Raw genomic sequence first — 27,712 nt, 5'->3', positions numbered from 1 at the left:
GGCTGGAGTGAAGTGGCGTGATCTTGACTCACCACAACCTCCGTCTCCTCAGTTAAAGCAATTCTCCTGCCTCAGCCTCCCGAGTACCTGGGACTACAGGTGCGTGCCACCATGCCTGGCTAATTTTTGTATTTTTTTAGTGGAGATGGGGTTTCACCATATTGGCCAGGCTGGTCTGGAACTCCTGTCCTCAAGTAATCCACCCGCCTCGGCCTCCCAAAGTGCTGGGATTACAGGAATGAACCTCCACACCCGGCCATTTCCCCCCAACTTTTTAATTTGAAAACTTTCAAATCTATACAAAATTGCATGAATAGGACAATAAATGCCCATCTATACTTCAAATGGATTCATCAGTTGCTAACATTTTGCACAGTGGTTCTCTCTCTCTCTGCTTCTTTTTTCTCTCTCTCTACACACACACACACACACACACTATATATATATACATACACACATATACTTATTTTTTGCTGAACCATTTAAAAATTAATTGTAGACCAGGCACGGTGGCTCACACCTGTAATCCCAGCACTTTGGGAGGCCGAGGCGGGTGGATCACTTGAGGTCAGGAGTTTGAGACCAGCCTGGACAACATGATGAAACCTGGTCTCTACTAAAAATACAAAAATTAACCAGGCGTGGTGGCATGTGCCTGTAGTCCCAGCTACTCGGAAGGCTGAGGGACGAGGATGGCTCAAAACTGGGAGGCAGAGGTTGCAGTGAGCCGAGATCGCATCATTGTACTCCCGCCTGGGCGAAAGAGCAAGACTCCATCTCAAAACAAACAAACAAAAAAAAGAATCAATTGCATTCACATTTTATCCCTAAATATTTCAGTGTGTATCTCCTAAGAAAAAGAACATTCTCCTATACAAATACAGCGCAATTATCACAACATTACAATACTATTAATATACACATTCATATTCAAATTTCCCAGTTATCTCAATTATGTCCTTTTCAGCTATTTTTTTTTTTCCGGGACCAATCAAGAACCATGAATTGCTTTTGGTTGCCATATCTTAGTCTCCTTTTTTTCTTTTTTTGAGGCACAGTCTCAAAAAAAGTGCAGTGGCATGATCTTGGCTCACTGCAACCTTGGCCTCCTAAGCTCAAATGATTCTCCTGCCTCAGCCTCCTGAGTAGCTGGGATTACAGGCATGCACCACCAAGCCCAGCTAATTTTTGTATTTTTAGTAGAGACAGGGTTTCACCATGTTGGCCAGGCTGGTCTCGAACTCCTGACCTCAAGTGATTCGCCCACCTACGCCTCCCAAAATGCTGGGATTACAGGCTTGAGTCACTGCACCTGGAGTCACTGCACCTGGCCTAATCTCCTTTAATATAGAACAGTTCTCAGACTACTTTATCTTTCACAATATTGACTACTTTCTTTTTTTTTTTTTTTTTTTTTTGAGATGGAGTCTTGCTCTGTTACCAGGCTGGAGTGCAGTGGTGCAATCTTGGCTCACTGCAACCTCCACCCCCGGATTCAAACGATTCTCCTGCCTCAGCCTCCCAAGTAGCTGGGACTACAGGAGTGCACCACCACATCCAGCTAATTTTTGTATTTTCAGTAGAGATGGAGTTTCACCATGTTGGCCAGGATGGTCTTGATCTCCTGACCTCACGATCCGTCCAACTCGGCCTCCCAAAGTGCTGGGATTGCAGGTGTGAGCCACTGCACCTAGCCATTGAGTACTTTATCTTTCACGCTTCATTTCTGAAGAGTCTGGGTCAGATGTTTAGCAGAATGCCCCTAATGTGGATTTGTCTGATTATTTCCTCATGGTTAGATTCAGATTAAACTTTTTTTTTTTAACAAGATGCCACTTGGATGATGCTGTGGGTGCCTTTTCAATGCAATGCCTCCATTTCAGATGTGAGAAAGTTCTGGGCCTATAGGGCATTTCAAGCCTGGGTGTGTATCGGGGAGGAGGGGATAGATGTTCATCTATGTACCAGATCCTCAGATCCCTGGGGTGGATTGTGGGGAAGGCTCAGGGAGCTGATGGATAAAGCCACAGCTTCAGTCCTGGCAGAGTTCACTGTCAGGGATGGCTGCTGACTGTGGGGCACTGATGGCGGGCAGCCAGGGTCGAGGTGCGAACTTCTCCTTCCCGCAAGGCGCTCCAGGTGTTCAGTGGCAGCCAGTTCCTCAGTTAATGGGTCACCTGCTGCTGCGGCCACTCTCTGTTGATGCAGCTACAAGGGAAATGAAGAGGGCTGAGGGAGGTGGCCATGCCAATGCTGTTCTGTGGAGGAGAGGGACAGCAAAGGGACAGGTATACAAAGAGAGAGGGAGCCATGGCCGGGCGCAGTGGCTCACGCCTGTAATCCCAGCACTTTGGGAGGCCGAGGCAGGTGGATCACTTGAGCTCAGGAGTTCGAGACCAGCCTGGGCAACATGGTGAAACTCTGTCTCTACCAAAAATACAAAATTAATTAGCTGGACGTGGTGTCACGAGCCTGTAGTCCCAGCTACTTGGGAGGCTGAGGTGAGAGGATTGCCTGAGCCCAGGAAGCGGAGATTGCAGTGAGCTGAGATTGCACCACTGCACTTCAGCCTGGGTGACAGTGCAAGATCCCGTCTCAAAAAAAGATAATTAAAAAAAAATAACACAAAGACAGAGGGAGCCTCTGAATAAAAAACAGAATGAAAGAGTAAGGGCCAGGGCATCAGAGGGGATGCACACACCAGCAAAGGAGAGAAAAGTGGAGGGACAGAGACAGAGAAACACCAAGAGACTCATAAATGGCAGCCCACAGAGAAAAGAAAGCACCAGCTGATATGCCTCACTCACAATTTGCAAGTCCCTTTCTGAGGTTCTCTGGCTTTGGCCTTTGTGGGACAGTCAAGAGAGTCTGTGTTTATATCGGTCAGACTCAAAGGGCACAAGTGTTTCCCCCAAGGGGCTGTGTGGGGGTCACCTGCTCAGTCTGTACTTTTCCAAACACAGAAATTCTCCTTTGTGACCCAGAAGCCAGGCCCTGGGCCAGCAGTTTCCTGCCGGAGCTCGGCATGTCTCCTCCTTTTTCACAGGGCTGTCAGCACTGAGGAAGGCCTACTGGTAAAGAGGAGCAGGAGAGAGGCAGACAGAAGGGAGGACTCAGAGAAAAGAAGCCACTAGAAATAGCCTTCCCTCTGGAGTGGGGAGGAATCCAAAAATCCCAGGAGCTGCCCAGCGGGTGTGACCTTAGCTAATAATAACAGGCCAGGGTTTTCTCACGAGAAAAAGGATCAGCATAGAGGAGGGTGGGGGGAAAGAGAAGTTGCTCAGCCCCCACACCGCGAGGGGTACAGACGGCACCCAGGGGTTCTGCCAGGGCCAAACTCCTCTAAAAGCTCCTGGGGAAGGGCTCTGTTACGGGAACCCAGGGTGGACAGAGTAGACTGTTTGGCAATAATGGCATGTCTGTGCTTTTCTTTCTCAGGAAGAGAAGACAGTGAAAAGAGCATAGTCAGGAATCAGGAATCTTTTGTGGCATCACAGCTGAACCTAAGTGAAAAAGCACCTTTCTGCCCTCTGCCCTTGGCCAAAAGAACACCCTTCAGTTCCTGCTTCTTACTAAGGCGGTTGAGGAGCGTCAAGGGGCTGGACAGGACACCCCGCAAACTTTCCAGCCATTCCTGCTGCTCCTTCTCGTTGGGGCAAGTGAGGACATATCTCCGCTCTGGGGTGACAATGGTGAGTCCGGCTTTCCAGCGATTTCCTCGGATGCCCTTGGGCAGGTCTTCATAGACTTCATATCCCTGCTCCTTGTTCCCAAGAAAAACCTGGCCCTGCTCAAAGGCATCCTGAAAATGGAGGGTACAGGGTCATCAGAGGGTGCCCCCAGGGCAGAGGGGCCCTGCAGCCCTGACAGCCTCCAAGCTCTGTTTTGGGAAGGGGGTATGAGGTCCCTGTTGGGATTTCTGCTGAGTGGGACCCAGAATTTGAAAGATCAAAACCCTAAAATAAATCATACACATCATCTGTTGAAAAGATACTGAGGGTGGGCCTGGTAGTTCATGCCTGTAATCCTAGCACTTTGGGAAGCCAAGGCAGAGGATTGTTTGAGGCCAGGAATATGAGACAAACCTGGGCAACATAGTGAGACCCCTTCTCTGCAAAAAAAATTAATTAATTATTATTATGAATTGTTTTTGGAGACAGGGTCTCACTCTGTCACCCAGGCTGGAAGTGCAGTGGCACAATCATGGCTCATCCCAGCCTCAACCTCCCAGGCTCGGGCGATCCTCCCACCTCAGCCTCCCAAGCAGCTAGGACTACAGGCATGCACCACCACACCTGGCTAATTTTTAAGATTCTTTTCTTTTTCTTTTTTTTTTTTTTTTTGAGACAGAGTCTCACTCTGCACCCAGGCTGGAATACAATGGCGTGATCTTGGCTCACTGCACCCTCTGCCTCCAGGTTCAAGTGATTCTCCTGCCTCAGCCTCCTGAGTAACTGGGATTACAGGCACGCACCACCGTGTCTGACTAATTTTTGTATTTTCAGTAGAGATGGGGTTTCACCATGTTGGTCAGGCTGGTCTTGAACTCCTGACCTCGTGATCCGCCCGCCTCGGCCTCCCAAAGTGCTGGGTTTACAGACGTGAGCCACCATGCCCGGCCTTAAGTTTCTTGTAGAGATGGGATCTCATTATGTTGCGCAGGCTGGTGTCGAACTTCTGGGCTCAAGTGATCCTCCTGCCTCAGCCTCCCAAAGTGCTAGGATTACAGGCAAGAGTCAGAGCACCCAGCCCTACTTTTTTTTTTTTTTTTTTTTTTTAATTAGCTGGGCATGGTGGTGCATGCCTGTATTCTGAGCTACTCGGGAGGCTGAGGCAGGAAGATAACTTGGGCCCAGAAGTTCAAGGTTGCAATGAGCTGTGATTGTGCCACTGCATTCCAGCCTGGGTGACAGACAGAGACTCTGTCTCTAAAAAAATTAATAAATGATACCTAACATTTATGGAGAACCTATTAAAATCAGCATCAGGAATTACAATGCTTTATAGTAACTTAAATAACCATCATGGCAACCTCTGGGGAAGACATTCTTATTAAGCCTGTTTTTCAGAGGAGGAAACTAAGGCACAGAGAGCTAAGTACTCAGCTCAAGGCAACACTACTACAAGTAGCAGGGCTGAGACCAGAACCCAGACAGCCGGGTTCTAGAGTCCACCACACTCCTAACCACTACACATCACGGCCTCTTGGTTAGAAGTGAGCCCTGGAGACTAGAGGAAGAAATACACCTTATTTAACTACCACGGACAGCATTTTGGATACTCATAATGGACTTCCTGAAAGCAAGGAGAAAGAAGCTTCATGCCACAAGCTTCAAGAGCAACAAAAACAAGGGGTAGAGGTTTTCCTCTCAGGGTTTCTCTAGCTCTGGGGCTCTGGGAGATGTGTTTATCCATAGCTTTCACATAGTTTCAGACAAGCACTACCCAGTTCTGTCTGAGGAAGCCCTGGGGAGGGAGCAGGAGTGGCTCTTACCAGTGGGTTCTTGTAATAGAGCAGCCTCCGCTCATGGCAATCCAGGGCGAACCACCTTTTCTTGAAAGGTTCTCTCTGCTGCAAAAGAGGGAACCTCTTACCATGGATGACCAAGTCGGTTTCTGAGGATAGAGATCAGGGGCCAGCCCAGGCCAAACCAAGGGAGCTGGCCAGTCCCACTGGTTCTCCAGCCCAGCCTCCTCAGTCAGACATCCTAGTCCTTCTCCCTGGGGCCTGGACAGGAGCCCTCAGGCATTGAAGGTTCTGCCCATTACCCTTCTAACCCCATCATACCCTCTACCAGCTTCACCCTGCTGCCTCCAGGTGCTGCCTTGACTTGGAAGAGGCACTTTCCTCTTTCTCAGGCGGTGGACAAAGAAGCCAGAGAAAAAGGAAGTTGGGGAAAATCAGAAGTGGTTACTGCTTGGCAAGGCTGAAAGTGCTGGCCTTGGCCAAATTCTAACCTAGGTCAGGGAGAGAAAGCCCGGCAACAAGAAGCACGCGGAGGGGCTGTGCCTCTCTGAAAACAACCCTTTGACTACTTTTTCCACCTGCCCAAGGCTTGCTTTCACGACTGCCTAACACAAGGGTATCCAATCTTTTGCCTTCCCTGGGCCACACTGTAAGAATTGTCTTGGGCCACACATAAAATACACTAAACTAATGACAGCTGATGAGCTTAAAAAACAAAATCGCAAAAATATCTCATAATGTTTTAAGAAAGTTCACGAATTTGGCTGGGCATGGTGACTCATGCCTGTAATCCCAGCACTTTGGGAGTCTGAGGTGGGCAGATCGCTTGAGGTCGGGAGTTCGAGACCAGCCTGGCCAACATGGTGAAACCCCGTCTCTACTAAAATTACAAAAATTAGCCAGTCATGGCGGCGGGCACCTGTAATCCCAGCTACTCAGGAGTCTGAGGCAGGAGAATCGCTGGAATCCGGGAGGTGGAGGTTGCAGTGAGCCAAGATCACACCACTGCACTCCGCCTGGGTGACAGTGCAAGACTCTGTCTCAAAAAAATTAAAAAAAGAAAGTTGTGTTGGGCCTCATTCCAAGCTGTCCTGGGCAGCATGCGGCCCATGGGCTGTTGGTTGGACAAGCTTGGCCTAACACCTTTCACTGTTCTCTTAACAGTCATCCCATAAACACATTAAACCTTTTGTATACATTAAACCACATAAGTCCCCCAGGGAGTGGTAGAAGGTACCTTTGGCCCAGTCTTTTCCATGAAGCCTTGTTTGAGGTAGTTCCTGGTGAGGAATGGCACGAGCTGTGGAAGAGAGACAGACACTGACCCCCAACTCACACCCCAAAGCTCCAGCTTCCCGCCTGGCTCCCGACAAAGGGGAAGTTTGAAATGGGGAAGGATGTATGCTCATGGCTCATGGTATTATATTTGGAAAGTGCAATGGATATAATATTAATATTTCACAGAGCCAGTCGACAGTACCCCAGATGTTTGCAGAACTTAGTGGCACGGCCAAGTTTTGGTTTAAGGACTCCTTCAGTAACCCCAGGGTATGGACATAGGCAAGGCTCTGAAGAGACCCTCTTGGTGTCAGGGAACATGTTCTGAGGGTCCACTTTGCGTCAGGCTCTGGTTGCAATTCTTAATCACCCTGCGAGGTGGGTATCACCAGCGTCATTACACATCTGAAAAACCAGGCCACAGAGAAGGGGCTGGGGATTTTCCTAAAGTCACATCACTGGTAGCGCGAAGAGCTGAGATTCATGCCCAGGGCCGATGACACTAGACTGTACTCCTACCACTACACTAGGGTGCTGAAGTGTAAACATGCCAGGGCCCTCTGAGCAGGACCTTGGGAAAGGCATGGTCATTGGTCAGAGTTCTGACACAGAGCAACAAGAAAATGACGCCAGAGGCTGGGCGTGGTGGCTCATGTCTGTAATCCCAGCACTTTGGGAGGCCAAGGCAGGTGGATCACTTGTGGCCAGGAGTTTGAGACTAGCCTGGCCAACGTGGTGAAACCCCATCTCTACTATAAATACAAAAATTAGCTGGGCACGGTGGCACGCACTTGTTATCCCAGCTACTCAGTAGGCTGAGGCAAAAGAATCCCTTGAACCTGGGAGGCAGAGGTTGCAGTGAGCTGAGATAGTGCCACTGCACTCCAGTCTGGGTGACAGAGGGAGACTCCGTCTCAAAAAACAAAAAAATAAAGAAAGAAAAGAAAATGATGCCAGAGTGGACAGAGAAAGTTCTGAAGCAGAAGTCGGGAGACCTGGTTCTAACTCCAGTTCTGGCCTCCACCAGTTGCATTACCTTTGTAAGACCTTCTGTCTCATGAGGCCTTATGTCTCCCCTGTGTGATAAACAACCTGGATCATGTGATCCCCAGAACCCCTTCCAGCCTCTCAGCCTATACTCAGAGATGTTTCCAGGGGTTGATGATGCCCTCCTATGCTCCCAGGCATCAACCTGGAAAGTCTAGAGCTTCAAATGACAGTCCAGGCTTCAAAGAACAGAGAGGCTTCTCCAGAGCTCCAGGGCCCAGGGTAGAGGCACAGGGGAAGTGAGGTCTGAGGAACAGCTACGGGAAGTTTAAAAGGGGGAAAGTTGTGAGCCAAAAATGAAAATATAGGTCAGATGCAGTGGCTCACACCTGTAGTCCTAGCACTTTGGGAGGCCGAGGTAGGAGAATTGCTTGAGGCCAGAAGTTCGAGACCAGCCCGGGCAACATAAGTGAGATATCATCTCTACAAAAAACAAAAAATTTTTTTAAATGTAAGAAAGAAAATATAAACTGTACTACTCCCCTCCTCCTAAAATACATTCACTACGCTTTAATTCTTCCATTTGGAGAAAACAGATGGAGTCCCGAACTGCTCAATATTCTGAATTTGAGTCAGCACAGAGCAAGCAGAGGCCTAGGGAAACCATTGGGAGAAAAAGGAAAATCACATGGCTGGAGCACTGCTTCCTGTACTTCAGATGCCTTGGCTCGCTGGAGTCTCACAACAGCCCTAGAAAGTAGCTACTATCACCTAGGCAAGTCACCTCACCTCTCTGGGCCTGGATTATCTGTCACCATGGCAACAATACCTACTTTCTCTGAAGTCCAAAAGACCATATGCACTTATTACAGGACCACAGACCCCACTGGGATACCCTGGGTTTCCAACATGTGGACCCTAAAGCTTGAGCCAGGCCTGGTGATTGCTCAGAACCTCACACCATACACAGACATTAAATGGGAAGAAAGACACGGGATGGATATCGGGTACTGACAGTGGATGAGAGAGGCAGGGGAACATTGAGGATGTTGACCGAAGAGCAATTTCCTTTACACATGTCAGCAAAGATGGGCAACTTGCCCAGATTAAATAAGGCTGAGCATCTGCATTTTGTCCTCCCTCCTCATAGTCAGCAGTCAGCACCCTCCACTCCCCGCCCATGGGAGCCAGCATTAACCAGTTCTGGGTGCAAACTCAGCAGACTGACTCAAGGGCTGTGACTCGGGCCTTACTGGAATTGCTCCCAGACAGCTGCCACCTCAGCACATCCTTGGGCCTGGAGGGGACCCTATTCCAGACAACTGGCTCCCTACAAACCTTGGAATTAAGGAGCATTTAGGCTTTCAAGGAAGCTCTAGGCCGGGCGCGGTGACTCAAGCCTGTAATCCCAGCACTTTGGGAGGCCAAGGCGGGTGGATCACGAGGTCAGGGGATCGAGACCACCCTGGCGAACACGGTGAAACCCCGTCTCTACTAAAAATACAAAAAAATTAGCCGGGCGTGGTGGTGGGTGCCTGTAGTCCCAGCTTCTAGGGAGGCTGAGGCAGGAGAATGGCATGAACCCGGGAGGCAGGGGAGCTTGCAGTGAGTGGAGATTGCGCCACTGCACTTCAGCCTGGGCGAAAGAGTGAGACTCCGTCTCAAAAATAAAAAGGAAGCTCTAATGGTTGTGATTAAGAAAATCCCAGCATTAAAATGGTTTTCCACCCCCATCACTTACAAAATCCTCTTAGAGGGGAGCCTCTTGAAGAGGACCAGAGTATACAATCTCAGAGCCGGAAGGGACCCTGAAGATGACCTGGACTAACTGCCATCTTACCAATATGGAAACAGAAGCTCAGAGAGGTGCCAGGACCTGCAGGGGTCACATAGAAAGTGAGCAATAGAGCATCCCTGAGAGCCCAGGCTTCCTGGCTCAAGGCAGCATCCTCTGCCCCACACCATGCGGGCCTCCCTGGCCCAGCCTGAAATAGGGAAATGAAGGCCCCAGAAGTCTGGAGACAATCAAAATGAAGTTCTTGGCTCCCCATCATGTTGGCCACGAAGGGCATATCTGCTCCTGTTACAATTGTAATGGGGAGGATCCCAGGCTTTCCCAAGCCCAGAGCATCACAGAGCAAAGCGGGGATATTAGAAGGGGAAGCGCACCTTTGGTTATTCACCTGCCCTTCCTGGGACTGTATATCACATCAGTGAAATGGAAATAATCACCCCTGCCCGGCTGCCATTTCACAAGACAAAACAGGCTCACAGCACTCTGTAAGCAGTATGTTAGGGATCATTTGTACATTTTAGAGGGAGAAGGGGTCAGAAAGAGATGACCAAATGCTGAGCCCCTTGACACTCCTCTGAAGGGGAGAAACTGACCTGCTTTTGGGAGGCTGCCTTGTCATATGTGAGGCTGTAACCCCCCAGGCTCCCTTGGAGAATGCCTTGGGTTTCCCTCTGAGCTACCCAGCCCTCAACCTCGAGGTCTTGCCTGCAAACAAACCTAGTCTGGCTTCTTTGGTTTCTTTTTTTTTTTTTTTTTTTGAGACGGAGTCTTGCTCTGTCACCCAGGCTGGAGTGTAGTGGTGCCATCTCGGCTCACTGCAAGCTCCACCTCCCAGGTTCATGCCATTCTCCTGCCTCCACCTCCCAAGTAGCTGGAATTACAGGTGCCCGCCACCACATCCAGCCAATTTTTTTGTATTTTTAGTAGAGACGAGGTTTCACCATGCTAGCCAGGATGGTCTCGATCTCCTGACCTCGTGATCCTCCCGCCTCGGCCTCCCAAAGTGCTGGGATTACAGGCGTGAGCCACCATGCCCAGTCCTAGTCTGGCTTCTGAGTGTCTTCGAGGTCAACAGACAGGGAAAGAAGGAGATGGCCGAGAGGAGATTCAGAAATTGGGGTCCACATTTAGCTCACCTCAGACTCCGGGAGTTCAGGAAAAGCCATTTTTAGATACTGCAGACGGGCTGCACGCAGGGCATTGAACCAGTCCACTATCTCCTGCCGAGAGAAGTGCATAGGACACACACACAGCAGTGAGATGGGGTGGGTGGGAGGCTGCATCTGGTGGAGGGAAGCTAGCTGGGCATTGCATGTGGGGCGCATGTATTCAGCGCCTGCACACACCCCACAGCTCAGCTCAGGGGCATCCAGGGAGGACTGTGTCAGAGCCTTGTGGGCTAACCTGAGCAAACAGGAAGCCTCTGACAGGGATAACCCCAGAGCCCCGGAAAAGGATCGGGTGAACTGCACAGGAGTTCTGCAATGGCCTCAGACAGTGCTTTTCACCTTCTAATGCATACAAAATCTCCTGAGGCTCTTGTTAAAATGCAGAGGCATATGCAGTAGGTTTGGAATGGGGCCCAAGACTCTGCATTCCTAACACGCTCTCAGGTGATAAGATGCTGCTAGTCAGTGGAATACACTCTAAGAAGCAAGGTTCTAGGAAATCGTTGTCCTCAGATGTCAAAGATTGGCATTTGGGTGGGGAGCAGGTGTGCCTGGGGATGCTCCGCTGATGAGGATGCTCATGGCAACTTAGGCCAAAGCTGGCTTGGTCCCTTCTGCTGTCACTCTGAGAGAACATGTCCCTCAGCAGCCTGGGCCACCTTCATCTCCCACCTAGACACATATCTAGCTGGCCTTGATCGGCTGCTCTCCGATTGACCCTCTCATTGCAACCAGAGTGATTTTTTTTTTTTTTTTAGATGGAGTCTCGCTCTGTTGCCCAGGCTGGAGTGCAGTGGCATGATCCCAGCTCACTGTGACCTCCACCTCCCAGGTTCACGCCATTCTCCTGCCTCAGCCTCCTGAGTAGCTGGGACTGCAGGCACCTGCCACCATGTCTAGCTAATTTTTGTATTTTTAGTAGAGACAGGGTTTCACCATATTGGCCAGGATGGTCTCAATCTCCTGACCTCGTGATCCTCCTGCCTCGGCCTCCCAAAGTGCTGGGATTACAGGCATGAGCCACCGTGCCCGGCCTGCAGCCAGAATGATTTTCTAATTACAAATCTAATCAGTCTGACTTGGAGTCCTGTCTACTACCCTCAGAAAAAAAAAAAAAAAATGTCTTAAGTTCTTTACTATGACTGCTGTCTGAGCTCCTTCCATGCAAAACTATTTGCAATTCTCACAACACCTACTGTTCCTTCCTCTTGGGACATTCTGCTTAGCCCGCTCCATCCCACACACACTTTTTACGTAAAACATTCTACTTCTCCCACAGGTTAGTTTTGATATTGTAATAGATAGATTTTCGGTGCTTGCTCAGCCTAAGCTCTGCTTCTGCGAGAACTACCCCACCTATCTTCACCCAACCCCAGGTGCAGCCCCATTTACTGCTGTGATCCCGCCCCTGCTTAACCACAGCAACTGGACCAGGCCTGGACCAATACAGAGGCTGGACTGGGCTTATCAGATTCCTTCTCCCAGGAATTTGGAATTGGAAGACTAAAAGGCTTGTTCAAATAGTGGTAGTTTGTGACTTTGATATAATATGATGATTGAGAAAGTCATTTGAATATGGTTTCAAAGGAATGAAACCATTTCCCTTTCTCTCTCATAGGTGAAGCACACAGGCCTAGGATTCCAGGGGTCTGTGCTCTCTTGTCCCGGGGTTCATTAAGGACCCTCTGGCCAGGTGCGGTGACTCATGCCTGTAATCCCAGCAGTCTGGGCGGCTGAGGCTGGTGGATCACCTGAGGTCAGGAGTTTGAGACCAGCCTGACCAACATGGTGAAACCCCATCTCTACTAAAAATACAAAATTAGCCAGGTATGGTGGTGCATGCCTATAATCCCAGCTACTCGAGAGGCTGAGGCTGGAGAATTGCTTGAACCCGGGAGGCAGAGGTTGCAGTGAGCTGAGATTGTGCCACTGCACTCCAGTCTGGGCGACAGAGCAAGACTCCTTCTCAAAAAAAAAAAAGAACCTTCTTAGGTCTCAGGCACTAAGGGAATGGGGCCAGCCCAGAAAAGACATGCCTAGGCCTTCACATTGGAAGGTCTCTTTGGTCACAATCTGGTGATCCTGGTGCCAAGTCCAACCTGCATACCTGTTTGTTTGGCTCCTGAAGTTTTGTTTGTTTCAATCCTCCATGCAGGTTTTCCTGTTTGCCACAGCCCCCTCCCCACCCCTTATGCCTGTCCACTTAGTTTTTAAATCACCCCCTGACTCCTGCAGACAGGAATCTGGAGTCCTCATTTATGCCCATCTAACAGACAGGCTGGGGCATCAAGCAAAAGAGAAGAACGGCCAGACCCAGGTTGTCAGATGCACCATACTGGGCAGATAGGAGGGAGTTGGGTATCCTAAGTGCCAGAGACCTTGGGTGCCTCAGTAAAAGTCCTTGTGGCAGTGATTGGCATGGAGAGGGGGCTAGGGCCGTGGTGCTAGGGCCCCTTGGGAAGGTCTAGTCCCTGCATCTGGTTCCTGGCTCCTGCTGCCAAGGGTCCTCCCTATAGCAGAGACACATGGCGGGTAAAGTGGGTGCAGGGCTCAGGCACCATTGGTTGTGACCCCTAGCAAGTTACTAACATGTCCATGACTCGGTAATGTGGGGCTTATTTTGAGAATTAAGAAATGATGGACAGCAATCACCAAAAGCAGTGCCCAGGGGAGTTAATAGATGGTCACAAAATGTCAGCACCCACCTTCATCCACCCCCACTTAGCATCTCTGTCCCCTGCCTAGTCCTGAGACCCTGCTCAGGACCTGACCCAGCTTATCCTCTTATATTGGCCTGCTCATCTCTGTCTGGGCTGATTTCCTGGACTATTAAATAGTGCTTCTCAGTGGCTCACGCCTGTAATTCCAGCACTTTGGGAGGCCGAGGTGGGCAGATCACTTGAGGTCAGGAATTCAAGACCAGCCCGGCCAACATGGTGAAACCCTGTGTCTACTAAAAATACAAGAAAAAAAAAAAATTTTTTGCTGAGTGTGATCTCAGCTACTCAGGAGGCTGAGGCAGGAGGATCGCTTGAACCCTGAAGATGGAGGTTGCAGTGAGTTGAAATCGCGCCGCTGTACTCCAGCCTGGGCAATAGAGTGAGTTCTGTCTCCAAAGGAAAAAAAAATAGTGCTTCTCAAACTTAAATGTGGACAAGACTCACCTGGGATCCTGTTAAAATGCAGTTTCTTTTTCTTTTTTCTTTTTTTTTTTTTTTTTTGAGACGGACTCTTGCTCTGTCACCCAGGCTGGAGTGCAGTGGTGCCATCTCAGCTCACTGTAAGCTCCATCTCCCAGGTTCATGTCATTCTCCTGCCTCAGCCTCCTGAGTAGCTGGGACTACAGGTGCCCGCCCCCATGCTCAGCTAATTTTTTTGTATTTTTAGTAGAGACAGGGTTTCACCGTGTTAGCCAGGATAGTCTTAATCTCCTGACATCATGATCCGCCCACCTCAGCCTCCCAAAGTGCTGGGATTACAGCCGCCTCCCCACCAGTTGAGGCTGGTCTCAAACTCCTGGGTTCAAGTGATCCATCTGCCTTGGCCTCCTAAAGTTCTGGGATTACAGGCAAAAGCTACCATGCTGAGCCTTGAGACTCTATTTTTAACAAGCTCCTGGGTGATGCCAATGCTGTTGGGCCAGGATCACATGTTGAGAAGCAGCGTCCTGGGGTGCACTGCCACCTGGTACTTGCCAGGTTCCTCTCCCTGATCTCACCCTGCTTTCCTCATATCTTTGTCTCAGACTGGGAAGTGACGATAGATTAAGGCAAATGGTAGCAGAAAATCTCAAGAGGCAGCTGAGCACAGCACCAGTGAGCAGGGGAAGTGGTGAGCTGCACCTGCCGAGTCCTGGGGTGCGAGCTGGAGGTGGAGGTGGCAACTCCAGTCTTCTCACCTTCCCACTTTCATGATACACAAACAGGTTCCTGATGTGGCCATCTCTCCTGTAGGTGATCTGCATCCCGTGGGGGTGCCCTATCTTCTCTGTCTGGAAGGTGGCATTCAAGTCCTTAATGCTGATGACAGCTTTGGGGCTTTTACCCTGAAAGAGAGAGAGAGAAAGAAAGATGCTGACAGTCCACAGGGTGACTTTTGTTCAAGTTTCACCAAGGCCTTCATGCAAACAAACATCAATTTGTAAATATATCGGTTTTAAATGTTCTTGCTCTCATATCAAAATTCACAGATACTGGCCGGACGCGGTGGCTCACACCTGTAATCCCAGTACTTTGGGAGACCAAGGCAGGCGGATCACGAGGTCAGGAGTTCGAGACCAGCCTGGCCAACTTGGTAAAACCCTGTCTCTACCAAAAATACAAAAATTAGCCAGGTGTGGTGGCTAGAGTGCAGTGGCACAATCTCAGCTCACTGCAACCTCCACCTCCCAGGTTCAAACCACTCTCTTGCCTCAGTCTCCGGAGTCGCTGGACTGCAGGCGCCTGCCACCATGCCCAGACGGGTTTTCGCTATGTTGGCCAGACTGCTCATGAACTCCTGACCTCAGGTGATCCACCCGCCTTGGCCTACCAAAGTGCTGGAATCATAGGTATGAGCCACTGTGCAAGCCTATCGTTCCCTTCTTTGTGTCCATGGGTACTCAATGTTTAGCTTCCATTTATAAGTTAGAACATTTGGTTTTCTGTTCCTTTGTTAGTTACTTAAGATAATGTTCTCCAGATCAATCCATGTTGCTGCAAAGAACATGATCTCATTCTTTTCTTTGTTTTTATCTTTGTTTTTTTCACTCTTGTTGCCCAGGCTGGAGTGCAGTGGCATGATCTTGGCTCGCTGTAACCTCCATCTCCCAGGTTCAAGGGATTCTCCTGCCTCAGCCTCCCAAGTAGCTGGGATTACAGACACGTGCCACCACACCCAGCTAATTTTTTGTATTTTTAGTAGAAATGGGGTTTCACTATGTTAGCCAGGCTGGTCTCAAACTCCTGATCTCAGGTGATCTGCCCGCCTCAGCCTCCCAAAGTGCTGGGATTACAGGCGTGAGCCATCACCCCTAACCAATCTCGTTCTTTTTATTTATTTATTTTTGAGATAGAGTCTCGCTCTGTTGCCCAGGTTGAAGTGCAAAGGCGTAATCTCGGCTCATTGCAACCTCTACCTCCCAGATTCTAACAATTCTCCTGCCTCAGCCTCCTGAGTAGCTGGGATTATAGGTGTGCGCCACCACGCCTGGCTAATTTTTGTATTTTTAGTAGAGATGGGGTTTGACCATGTTGACCAGGCTGGTCTCAAACTCCTGACCTCGTGATCTACCTGCGTCAGCCTCCCAAATGCTGGGATTACAGGCATGACCCACCGTGCCTGGCCAATCTCGTTCTTTTTTATGGTTGTGTAGTATTCTATGTACCACATTTCCATTATCCAGTCCACCATTGATGGGCACCTAGGCTGATTCCATGTTTTTGTTATTTTAAATAGTGCTGTGATGAGCATATGTGTACATGTGTCTTTATAGTAGAATTATCTCTTTTTTCTTTTCTTTCTTTTTCTTCTTTTTTTTTTTTTTGAGATGGAGTTTCACTGTTGTTGCCCAGGCTGGACTACAATGGAGTGATCTTGGCTCACTGCAACCTCCACCTCCCAGGTTCAAGCAATTCTCCTGCCTCAGCCTCCCAAGTCACTGAGATTACAGAGATGTGCCACCATGCCTGGCTAATTTTGTATTTTTAGTAGAGACAGGGTTTCTCCATGTTGGTCAGTCTGATCTCGAACTCCCGACCTCAGGTGATCCACTGGCCTCTGCCTCCCAAATTGCTAGGATTACAGGCGTGAGCCACCGCATCTGGCCTATAGTACAATTATTTCTATTGCTTTGGGTATATACCCAGTAATGGGATTGCTGGGTCAAATGTTAGTTCTGTTTTAAGTTCTTTGAGAAATCTCCAAACTGCTTTCCACAGTGGCTGAACTAATTTACATCCCTGCCACAACTGTGTAAACATTTCCTTTGCTCCACAACCTCACCAGTATCTGTTACTTTTTTACTTTCTGATAATAGCCATTCTGACTGGTATAGATGGTATCTCAGTGTGGTTTTGACTTACATTTCTCTAATTAGTGATGTTGAACATTTTTTCATTTGCTTGTTGGCCACGTGTATGTCTTCTTGGGAGAAGTGTCTGTACACATCTTTTGCCCATTTTAATGAGGTTGTTTTTTGCTTTCAACATTGTATGTTTGAGGTCTACCCATGCTGAGATACACCAGTCTAGTTTTCTCTTATAAATGACTATACCAAAAGTTATCAATCTATCTTCTGTTAATAGATATATTGAGATTGTTCCTGATTTTTTGCTATAAGTAATGTTGCAGTCAGTTTGTGCCCTGGTACACATATGTGAGTGTATCTGTGGGTCACAGTGTATGCTTAGAAATGGAATTGCTAGATTACAGTTATATACATCTTCACTTACTAGAGACTGACAAATTATTCTGCTGAATGGTTCAACAGTGATTATACCAATATTTGCTTCCATCAATGAAATAGAATAGTTCCCCTTTCCCCATTTACTCACCAACACTTGACACTACCAGATTACAAAATTTTTGCCAATATGATGGGTATGGAATTGTATCTCATTATTAATTTTCACTTAATCAACATTTATTGAGGTGTAGTTTAGAAACAATAAACTGGGCCGGGCGCGGTGGCTCAAGCCTGTAATCCCAGCACTTTGGGAGGCCGAGACGGGCGGATCACGAGGTCAGGAGATCGAGACCATCCTGGCTAACACGGTGAAACCCCATCTCTACTAAAAAATACAAAAAACTAGCCGGGCGAGGTGGTGGGCGCCTGTGGTCCCAGCTACTCGGGAGGCTGAGGCAGGAGAATGGCATAAACCCGGGAGGTGGAGCTTGCAGTGAGCTGAGATCTGGCCACTGCACTCCAGCCTGGGAGACACAGCGAGACTCCGTCTCAAAAAAAAAAAAAAAAAAAGAAAGAAACAATAAACTGTACTCATATTAAGAGTATAGTTTGAATCCCAGCACTTTGGGAGGCCAAGGTAGGTGGATCACAAGGTCAGTAGATCGAGACCAACCTGGCTAACACGGTGAAACCCCGTCTCTACTAAAAATACAAAAAATTAGCTGGGCGTGGTGGCGGGCACCTGTAGTCCCAGCCACTCGGGAGGCTGGGGCAGGAGAATGGCGTGAACCCGGGAGGCGGAGCTTGCAGTGAGCCGAGATCACGTCATTGCACTCCAGTCTGGGCGACAGAGCGAGACTCTGTCTCAAAAAAAAAAAAAAAAGAAAGAGTATAGTTTGAGCCAGGCACAGTGGCTCACACCTGTTATCCCAGCACTTTGGGAGGCTGAGGTGGGTGAATCACAAGGTTAAGAGATCGAGACCATCCTGGCCAACAGGGTGAAACTCTGTCTCTACTAAAAATACAAAAATTCGCTGGGCGTGGTGGTACATGCCTGTAGTCCCAGCTACTAGTGAGGAAGGAGAATCCTTGAATCCGGAAGGCAGAGGTCGCAGTGAGCCAAGATCGTTCCACTGCACTCTAGCCTGGTGACAGAGCAAGACTCCGTCTCGGAAAAAGAAAAGAATATAGTTTGATTTTTGACAAATGTATATACCCATGTATCCACCACAACAATCAAGATATAAAACATTATTAATCATCCTAAATATCACTCCAAAATAGTTCACTCATCCCCCTTCGCAGAATCTCTACCTCCATTCCAACACCAGATAACCACTTACTTGTCTTCTATCAGTATAGTTTTGCCTGTTCTAAAATTTCATATAAATGAGATCATATAATACTCTTATACAAGGGGACTTAGAAAAGTTCATGGAAAACAAATAGTATGAAAAAACTATGCATGAATTTCAAATTGTTTTGCACCAAAATAAACTCATACTAACTTGTTATAACATGTCTGAATGGGATTTCATTTGAGGCACTAAGAAGGGTAAGACATCAACTTGAAAACAGTCCCTCTCAGAGCAATGTGAATTCTGCTAAAATTGAAGCAAGAAGAAACGTCAACATTTATGGTGAAGCTTAGATGGAAGAATGGTGAAATCACTGATGCTTTCAGAAAAGTTTATGGGGACAAATCCCCAAAGAAATTAGCAGTTTACAAATGGATAACTTGTTAAGGAGGGACAAGATGATGTGGAAGATGGCGCCTGCAGCAGCAGACCATCTACATCAGTTTGCAAGGAAAAAAATCATCTTGTTCATGCCCTAATTGAAGAGAAGCAAAAATTAACAGCACAAACAATAGCTAACACCACAGACATCTCAACTGATGCAGCTCACACAAATCTGACTGAAAAATTAAAGTTGGACAAACTTTCCACTCAATGGGTGCCAATGCCATTGCACCCAGATCAGTTGCAGACAAGAGCAGAGTTTTCAATGGAAATTGTAAACAAGTGAGATCAAGATCCTGAGGCATTTCTTTGAAGAATTGTAACAGGAGATGAAAAATGGCTTTACCAGTATGATCCTGAAGACAAAGCACAATCAAAGAATGGTTACTGAGAGGTGGAAATGGTCCTGTCATAGCAAAAGCAGACCAGTCAAGAACAAAGGCCATGGCAACAGTTTTCTGGGGGATGCTCAAGGCATTTTGCTTGTTGACTTTCTAGAGGGCCAAAGAACAATAACATCTGCTCATTATGAGAGTGTTTTGAGAAAGTTAGCCAAAGCTTCAGCAGAAAAACATCTGAGAAAGCTTCACCAGAGTCCTTCTCCCCCACAACAATGCTTCAGCTACATTTCTCTCATCAAACAAGGGCAATTTTGTGAGAGTTTCAATGGGAAGTCATTATGCATCCATCTTACCGTCCAAATTTGGCTTCTTCTAACTTTTTTTCGTTTTCTAGTCTTAAAAAATCTGTAAAGGCGGCCGAGTGTGGTGGCTCATGCCTGTAATCCCAGCACTCTGGGAGGCCGAGGTGGGTGAATCACTTGAGGTCAGGAGTTTAAGTCCAGCCTGGCCAACATGGTGAAACCCCGTCTCTACTAAAAATACAAAAATTAGCACAGCGTGGTGGCGGATGCCTATAATCCCAGCTGCTGGGGAGGCTGAGGCAGGACAATCACTTGAACCTGGGAGGCAAAGGTTGCAGTGAGCCAAGATTATGCCACTGTACTCCAGCCTGGGTGACGAAGCGAGACCTCATCTCAAAAAAAAAAACAAAAAAAACAAAATGTGTAAAGGGAACCAAACTTTCTTCAGGTAAAAGTGTTAAAAAAAAAAAAAAAAAAAAGGCCAGGCGTGGTGGCTCATGTCTGTTATCCTAGCACTTTGGGAGGCTAAGGTTGGTAGATTGCTTGAGTTCAGGAGTTCAAGACTAACCTGGGCAACATGACGAAACCCTGTCTCTGCCAAAAAATACAAAAATTAGCCAGGCATGGTGGTGTGTGCCTGAAATCCCAGCTACTCAGGAGGCTGAGTTGGAAGGATCGCTTGAGCCTGGGAGGTTGAGGCTGCTGTGAGCTAGAATTGTACCACTGCACTCCAGCCTTGGTAAAACAGCAAGACCCTGTCTCAAACAACAGCATAAAAAACAAAATGTAAAAAAGACTGCATTGGCATGGTTAAATTTCCAGGACCCTCAATTGCTTGGGGTGGACTAAATGGCTGGTGTCATCACTTATAAAAGTGTCTTGACCTTGATGGAGCTTATGTTGAGAAATAAAGTTTATATTTTTATTTGTTTATTTTTATTATTATTTTTATTTATTTATTTTGAGACAGAGTCTTGCTCTGTCACCCAGGCTAGAGTGCAGTGGTGCAATCTCTGCTCACTGCAAGCTCCGCCTCCTGGGTTCACGTCATTCTCCTGCCTCAGCCTCCAGAATAGCTGGGACTACAGGCGCCCACCACCACGCCCAGCTAATTTTTTGTATTTTTAGTAGTGACAGGGTTTCACCATGTTAGCCAAGATGGTCTCGATCTCCTGACCTCATGATCTGCCCGCCTTGACCTCCCAAAGTGCTGGGATTACAGGTGCGAGCCACTGCCCCCAGCCAATTTTTTTTTTTTTTTCAAATGGAGTCTTGCTCTTTCACCCAGGCTGGAGTGCAGTGATGCAATCTTAGCTCACCACAACCTCCAGCCTCCCAGGTTCAAGCAATTCTTGTGCCTCAGGTTCTCCAGTAGCTGGGATTACAGACATGCACCACCACACCCAGCAAAGCTTTGTATTTTTAGTAGAGATGGAGTTTCGCCATGTTGGCCAGGCTGCTCATGAACTCCGGACCTCAATTGATCCAATTGACTCAGTCTCTCAAAGTGCTGGAATTACAGGTGTGAGCTACCGAGCCTGGCCTCCAAGGACTTTTTTAAGTGCTCTGTATAGAGCTTCAGGCTTTTTTTTTTTTTTTTTTTTTTTTTTTGAGTTTCACTTTCTTTATACTTCATTTCCTTTTTTGTATTATCCAAAAGTTTCACCTTAAAATTAGTTACCTTTATGATTTTAAAATATCCACTCTGGGAAATAAATAAATAAGAACACAGGGAGCCTATCCTATTTTTGGACTATTCTGGACTAAACTGGTGTAGGACTGAAAACCAGATCAACTTTTTTCAACCAGTGATGAGGCCCTGTCCGAGAGGCCAACTCACAGCAGCTGCTGGGGTTTGGTGACCTTTCCTAACTGCAGTAGCACTTTCTCTTCCTGCCTTTTGTACCATTTCAGCAAAAATGTTGAAAAAGCCACATTCTTCAGTGCTTTACATTGAAGACTGAGAAAAAATTCTTCCTCTAACTTGGAAGGTAAAGATTCTTTAGCCCTTAACATTTTTCACTTGGTCCTAGACTGTGGCCACATTGGACAGATTTTTTTATTGTTATTTGTGCAAATTTATGGGGTACATGTGAAATTTTGCTACATGCATATAATGTGTAGTGATCAAGTCAGGATATTTAGGGTGTTGGTCACCTGAGGATTTTTGTTAAGTATAGTTATCCCACTCTGGCATCAAATATTAAATTTACTCCTTCCATCTTACAATATGTTTGTACCCTTTAACCCACTTCTCTTCATCCTCCCTTCTCCTCCCCATAGACAGACCTTTTAGCATTACTCTGGTCTGCTTAGAAAAGCAACAGGGGAAATATATAATAATTCTACATATAGGAAATAGAGTAAGGTGAAGGCTAAAGTGCTCAGAGCTTATCCTTCGCTTACTTTGTTGGCCACAATTTCACATTCTCTTTGCTGAAAACTTCTTATCTTTCTGTCCTTTAAATACTGGAATGCCCCAGGGCTCAATGGGCTAGATGGTCTCCAAAGATGGCGTTCACCAAGTCTTTCCCTCCCAGTGTGTATATTACACTCTATCCATGAAGAGGTTGAATCTATTTCCCCTCCCCTTGAATCAGGGCTTGTTGCATGACTTGCTTTGACCAATAGAATGCAGCTCCTGGTTAGCCTTCCAGAGGTCTGCTAGCATCCACTTTTGTTTAGGGAAGTCAGCAGCCAAACCACAAGAAAGCTTGAGCTAGACTCCTGAATGAGGAAGAGAAAGCAACCATATAGAGCACACCAAGGCACCAGACATTAGTGAAAGCTTCTTTGGATCTCTGGCCAGCTAAGGGCAGCAGAGTAGCCCAGCTGATGCCATGTGGAGTACACCAGAACAGCCGAGGCCTGCTCAAATTCCTGACCCATGGGACTGTGAGAAATAGTAAATTGATATTTTAAGCCATTAAGTTTTAGGATGGTTTGTTACTCAGCAACAAATAACCAAAATACTCAGTCCTTGAACACCTTTTTCCTGCTGAGGTGATCCTAGCCAGTCCCATTACTAAACCAGTCTACATGCTGACGACTCCAGTTCCAAACTCTCTCCAAGCCTCCAAATCATACATCCAACTTCTGTCACTTGGATTTAGAATTCAGGAAACATACATCCAACTTCTTTACCCATGTCTCTACTGGATGACTAATAGGCATCTCAAAATAAAAAGGACTTTTGAGCATCTCCTTAGGGGTCTAAGTCTTTGCCACCTTAGTAAATAGCAAATCTATTCCTGTAGTTTTGTAGAGCAAAAATCTGGGAATCATCCTTGATTCCTCTTACTCTCACACCCCACATCCAATCCTTCAATACATTCTATTGCCTCTACTTCCAAAATATATCCAGAATCTGACCACTTCTAACCACCCTCGTCAGATCCACCACTCTTCTTCATGTGGGTTACTGCAATAGCTTCCTGACTAATTTCTCTGCCTCCACTCTGGCCTCCTTCCTTCCTACTCACCCTAGCAGCTGCCAGCCGGGCGCGGTGGCTCAAGCCTGTAATCCCAGCACTTTTGGAGGCCGAGACGGGCTGATCACGAGGTCAGGAGATCGAGACCATCCTGGCTAACATGGTGAAACCCCGTCTCTACTAAAAAAATACAAAAAAAAAAACTAGCCGGGCAAGGTGGTGGGCGCCTGTAGTCCCAGCTACTCGGGAGGCTGAGGCAGGAGAATGGCGTAAACCTGGGAGGCAGAGCTTGCAGTGAGCTGAGATCCGGCCACTGCACTCCAGCCCGGGCGACAGAGCAAGACTCCGTCTCAAAAAAAATAAAATAAAATAAAATAAATAAAAAGCTTAAGTCAGGCTGGGCACAGTGGCTCATGCCTGTAATCCCAGCATTTTGGGAGGCTGAGGCAGGCAGATCACATGAGGTCAGGAGTTCTAAATCAGCCTGGTAAACATGGTGAAACCCTGTCTCTACTAAAAATACAAAAATTAGCCAGGTGTGGTGGTGCACGCCTGTAGTCCCAGCTACTGGGGAGGTTGAGGCAGGAGAATCACTTGAACCCAGAAGGCGGAGGTCACAGTGAGCAGAGATCACACCATTGCACTCCAATCTGAGCGACAGAGTGAAATCCCATCTCAAAAAATAAATAAATAGGCCGGGCACGGTGGCTCACGCCTGTAATCCCAGCACTTTGGGAGGGTAAGGCGGGTGGATCACAAGGTCAAGAATTCAAGACCAGCCTGGCCAAGATGGTGGAACCCTGTGTACTAAAAATACAAAAACTAGCCGGGCATGGTGGCGGGCGCCTGTAATCCCAGCTACTCAAGAGGCTGAGGCAAAGAATTGCTTGAACCCGGGAGGCAGAGGTTGCAATGAGCCGAGATCGCGCCACTGCACTCTGCACTAGGCGACAGAGCGAGACTCCATCTCAAATCAATCAATTAATCAATCAAAAGCTTAAGTCAAATAATATCACTTCTCAGCTCAAAATCCTCCAATTGTTTCCCATCTCACTCAGTAAAATCCAAAAGCCCAAATTTTTGCAAATCATACGTGTGTAAGTGACTTGCATCTAGAATATATAAAGAACTATTACAATTTAATAATAAAAAGGCAAATAACCTAATTAAAATATGGGGAAAAGATCTGTGGTGGCTAGGACAGTCTCGATCTCCTGACCTCGTGATCTACCCACTTCAGCCTCCAAAAGTGCTGGAATTACAGGCATGAGCCACCGCGCCCGACCAATATGGGGAAAGGACCTGAATAGACATTTCTACAAATAAGATATACAAATGGCCAATAAGCACATTAAAAAGATGCTCAACATCATTTTCCATGTGGGAAACACCAGTCAAAACCACAGTGAGATACGACTTCATACCAACGAAGATGGCTATAATAAAAAAACAGATATGGGCCTGGTGCAGCGGCTCACACCTATAATCCTAGTACTTTGGGAGGCTGAGGCGGAGGATTGCTTGAAGCCAGGAGTTTGAGAACAGCCTAGGCAACAAAGCAAAACCCTATCTCTACAAAAATAAATAAGTAAATAAAAATTAGCTGGGTGGAGTGGTATGCATCTGCAATCCCAGTGCTTTGAGAGCCCGGAGCAGGAGGAGAACTTGAAGCCAATAATTTAAGGTTGCAGTGAGCTATGAATGTACCACTATGAATGTTCCTGGTCAACAGAGGAAGACCCTGTCTCTAAAAAAATAAATAAAATAAAATAATAAAATAAAATAAAATAAACCAGATTAGGCAAATCCATAGAGATAGAAAGTAGGTTGTTGGTTGCCTAGAGCTAGTGGTGGGGTGAGGCAGGGGATTATAGCTAAGGGATAAGGGGTTTAAAGTTTTTAACTGAATTGTGGTGATAGTTGTACTACTCTGTGAATATACTAAAAGTCAATTGACTGCATACTTTAAATGGGTGAATTATATGGTATGTGAATTATATCTCAATAAACTGTCACCAAAAGAAATCCCGTCTTGCTGTGACCTACAAGGCCCTCCACCATGTGACTTCATCTCCCTCCACCCTTTTCCTTGCTCACTCTACACAAGTTACTCTGCCCTCCTTGATGCCCTATACCCAACAAACACACTTCTAGCTCAGCGCCGGGGCTGCAGCTTATGGTTAAGTAGTTTGTGCACTGTGTAAAAAGCTCCTAGCTGACTGGTAACTGCAAACCAGGCTTCTGATTTTTGAGACTGGGCCCCAGGGGCTGCACCCTCTTGCAGGGATCATCTTTCTCAAATCGGTACAAAGGTGTAGGTGTTTGACCATACATGTGCTCAGGGCTTCTGCACATACTGTTGCTCCCACTTCTACTCTTCCTCCACAGAGCCATGTCACTCAATGCTCACATTTGTTCAGTTATCTGTTCAAATGTCACCAGAGAGGCCTTCCGTGATCACTCTGCGGCAGCACTCCCTGACTCCCTGACACACTTTCATTGTTCTCTATCTTCTCACTCTCTGCTTTTTTACCTTTTTTTTTTTTTTTTTTTTTTTGAGACACGGTCTCACTCTGTCACCCAAGCTAGAGTACAGTGGCACAGTCTCAGCTCAATGCAGCCTCGACCTCCCATGCTCAAGCAATTCTCCCACCTCAGACTCCCTAGTAGCTGGGACTACAGGCATGCGCCACCATACAAAAGTGCATGTGCTTGACCCAGCTAATGTTTGTATTTTTTGTAGAGATGGGGTTTCACCATGTTGCCCAGGCTGATCTCAAACTCCTGAACTCAAGAAATCCCCCTGCCTCAACCTCTTCCTAAAGTGCTAGGATTACAGGTGTGAGCTACTGTGTGCAGCCACTTCTATTTTACTTTATAAAACTATTGCCTCCTGGTATATTATATATTGATGTTTTGATTATGGAGTTCTTTCCTTTCACTAGACTGAAAGCTCCCTGAGAACAAGAGTTTTGTTCAGTTCCCTGCTGTATCCTCAGTGCCTAGAATAATGTCTAGCACACAGTAAATACTCAATGAATGTTTCTTAAGTGAATGAATAAATGAAGCAAAACCAAGTGGTCATCAAAGGCTTAAACATGGACCTGTCTAAGCCAATTCTAGGTGGACAGAAATTGTGATTTTTAGTGGGCTGGTTTACTGTATAACCAAGGAAAAGTAGCCAAATGTTGTGCCTAACTCTCAGGGGCTGAGATTATCTACAAGAAAAGGCACCACTGATTAGAATGTAGACCTTAGTTGAGTGAGAGTGCTCAGGAAGGCACCTGCTCTCGTTGGTCTGGCATCTTACCCCTTCTTTTGTGTAGTACTTCAGGAGGCCTTCTCTTGCCAGAAGTACAAACCTCCTTCTCAGAAACTGTGAGTTGTCCCTTCCTCGCTTCCACAGGAATCCTTCTCGGTTACCTTAAGCAGCAAGGATGACAAAGAGTGAACACATGTGACCTTAAGATGCACAAGCAGCTCAGGAATCTCTGAGGTTCTCAAGGGTGGAATGAGCCTTCCATCTGCTGCCAAAATATCTCCACTCAAACTTCCCTATTTCAGCTGCAGTACACGAGGATCCCATCTGGGGCCAATTTTGTGATGTCTTCTCACTTCAGGGGCACTTCCCCTGCCTAAAACCTTCCTTCCTTGAACTTCTGTGTATCAGGCTGTCTCATAAGAAGACCCTTAAGAAGACAAAGTCCTGAGTTACTGGACTGATTCTGAAAGACACCTAAATACATACTCAATACATATGGTCCTGCCTAACTTCTCGTTGACATCAACCTAATGAGACTTTAGAAATAAGGCCGGGCGGTGGCTCACCCCTGTAATCCCAGCACTTTGGGAGGCCGAGGCGGACGGATCACGAAGTCAGGAGTTCAAGACCAGCCTGACCAACATGATGAAACCCCGTCTCTACTAAAAATACAAAAATTAGCTGGGCTTGGTGGTACATGCCTGTAATCCCAGCTACTCAGGAGACTGAGGCAGGAGAATCACTTGAACCCGGGAGGGGGAGATTGCAGTGAGCCAAGATTGCGCCACTGCACTCCAGTCTGGGTGACAGAGTGAGACTCCATCTCGGAAAAAAAAAAAGAAAAGAAAGAAACAATGAGTGCCCTCCAGGCATCTGCTGGTTTGAAGAATAATTTATGGGCTGGGTGCAACGGCTCACGCCTGTAATCTTGACACTTTGGGAGGCCAAGACAGACAGATCATTTGAAGTCGGAATTCGAGATCAGCCTGGCCAACATGGCAAAACCCTGTCTCTCCTAAAAATATAAAAATTAGCCAGGTGTGGTGGTGCGTGCCTGTTCCCAGCTACTCGGGAGACTGAGGTACGAGAATCACTTGAACCTGGGATGTGGAAGTTGCAGTGAGCCGAGATCATGCCACTGCACTCCAGCCTGGGTAACGGAGTGAGACTCTGACTCAATAAATAAATACATAATAAATAGAATCATCTGTGGTCCTGGTAGCCAGGAGAGCTGAGCACTGCCTCTGGCCCTCTAAGAACGGTTTTGTATACTTTACTGTCTGGGTCAGAGTCAGCTTGGACTCAGGACAGGAGGGGTGAAACTGCCACAGATCCAAGGCCACAGAAGAGGTTGTTCCCTGCACAATGGTCGAAAGGGAGGCTGGATTTAAGCCCATGCTCCTCACCAAGGCTTGAGCTGCACTAGGAACAAAGTTCACCAGGAGCAGGGACATCTTTTCCTAATTGGTTTATCCAGTGGAGGAGTCTTCCTGCAATTTATATTAAGAGTCTGACACTGGGCGCGGTGGCTCACACCTGTAATCCCAGAACTT

At 47.2% G+C, this 27,712-nt stretch overlaps 1 protein-coding gene across 4 annotated transcripts in view; it reads right to left on the bottom strand.

The window, feature by feature from the left end:
* Nucleotides 1-1,729: 1,729 nt before the first annotated feature.
* ADAP2 (ArfGAP with dual PH domains 2) overlaps nucleotides 1,730-27,712 on the bottom strand; it is a 37,246-nt gene continuing 11,263 nt past the window's right edge. For 2 of the 4 annotated variants that reach the window (XM_023182859.1, XM_023182862.1), the window contains exons 5-11: nucleotides 26,208-26,320; nucleotides 14,595-14,741; nucleotides 10,664-10,747; nucleotides 6,705-6,767; nucleotides 5,495-5,572; nucleotides 3,574-3,802; nucleotides 1,730-2,208 (exon numbers count right to left, since the gene is read on the bottom strand). In XM_023182859.1, coding sequence (XP_023038627.1) covers nucleotides 2,174-2,208; nucleotides 3,574-3,802; nucleotides 5,495-5,572; nucleotides 6,705-6,767; nucleotides 10,664-10,747; nucleotides 14,595-14,741; nucleotides 26,208-26,320 — 749 coding nt within the window. In that variant the 3' untranslated portion in view covers nucleotides 1,730-2,173. The remainder of the gene's footprint in view (nucleotides 2,209-3,573; nucleotides 3,803-5,494; nucleotides 5,573-6,704; nucleotides 6,768-10,663; nucleotides 10,748-14,594; nucleotides 14,742-26,207; nucleotides 26,321-27,712) is intronic. The other 2 variants (XM_023182860.1, XM_023182861.1) reach the window with 2 other exon arrangements.

This window comes from Piliocolobus tephrosceles, chromosome 16 (assembly GCF_002776525.5).
Source record: "Piliocolobus tephrosceles isolate RC106 chromosome 16, ASM277652v3, whole genome shotgun sequence".
Classification (NCBI taxonomy): domain Eukaryota; kingdom Metazoa; phylum Chordata; class Mammalia; order Primates; family Cercopithecidae; genus Piliocolobus; species Piliocolobus tephrosceles.
This window is presented reverse-complemented; position numbering and strand designations above follow the sequence as displayed.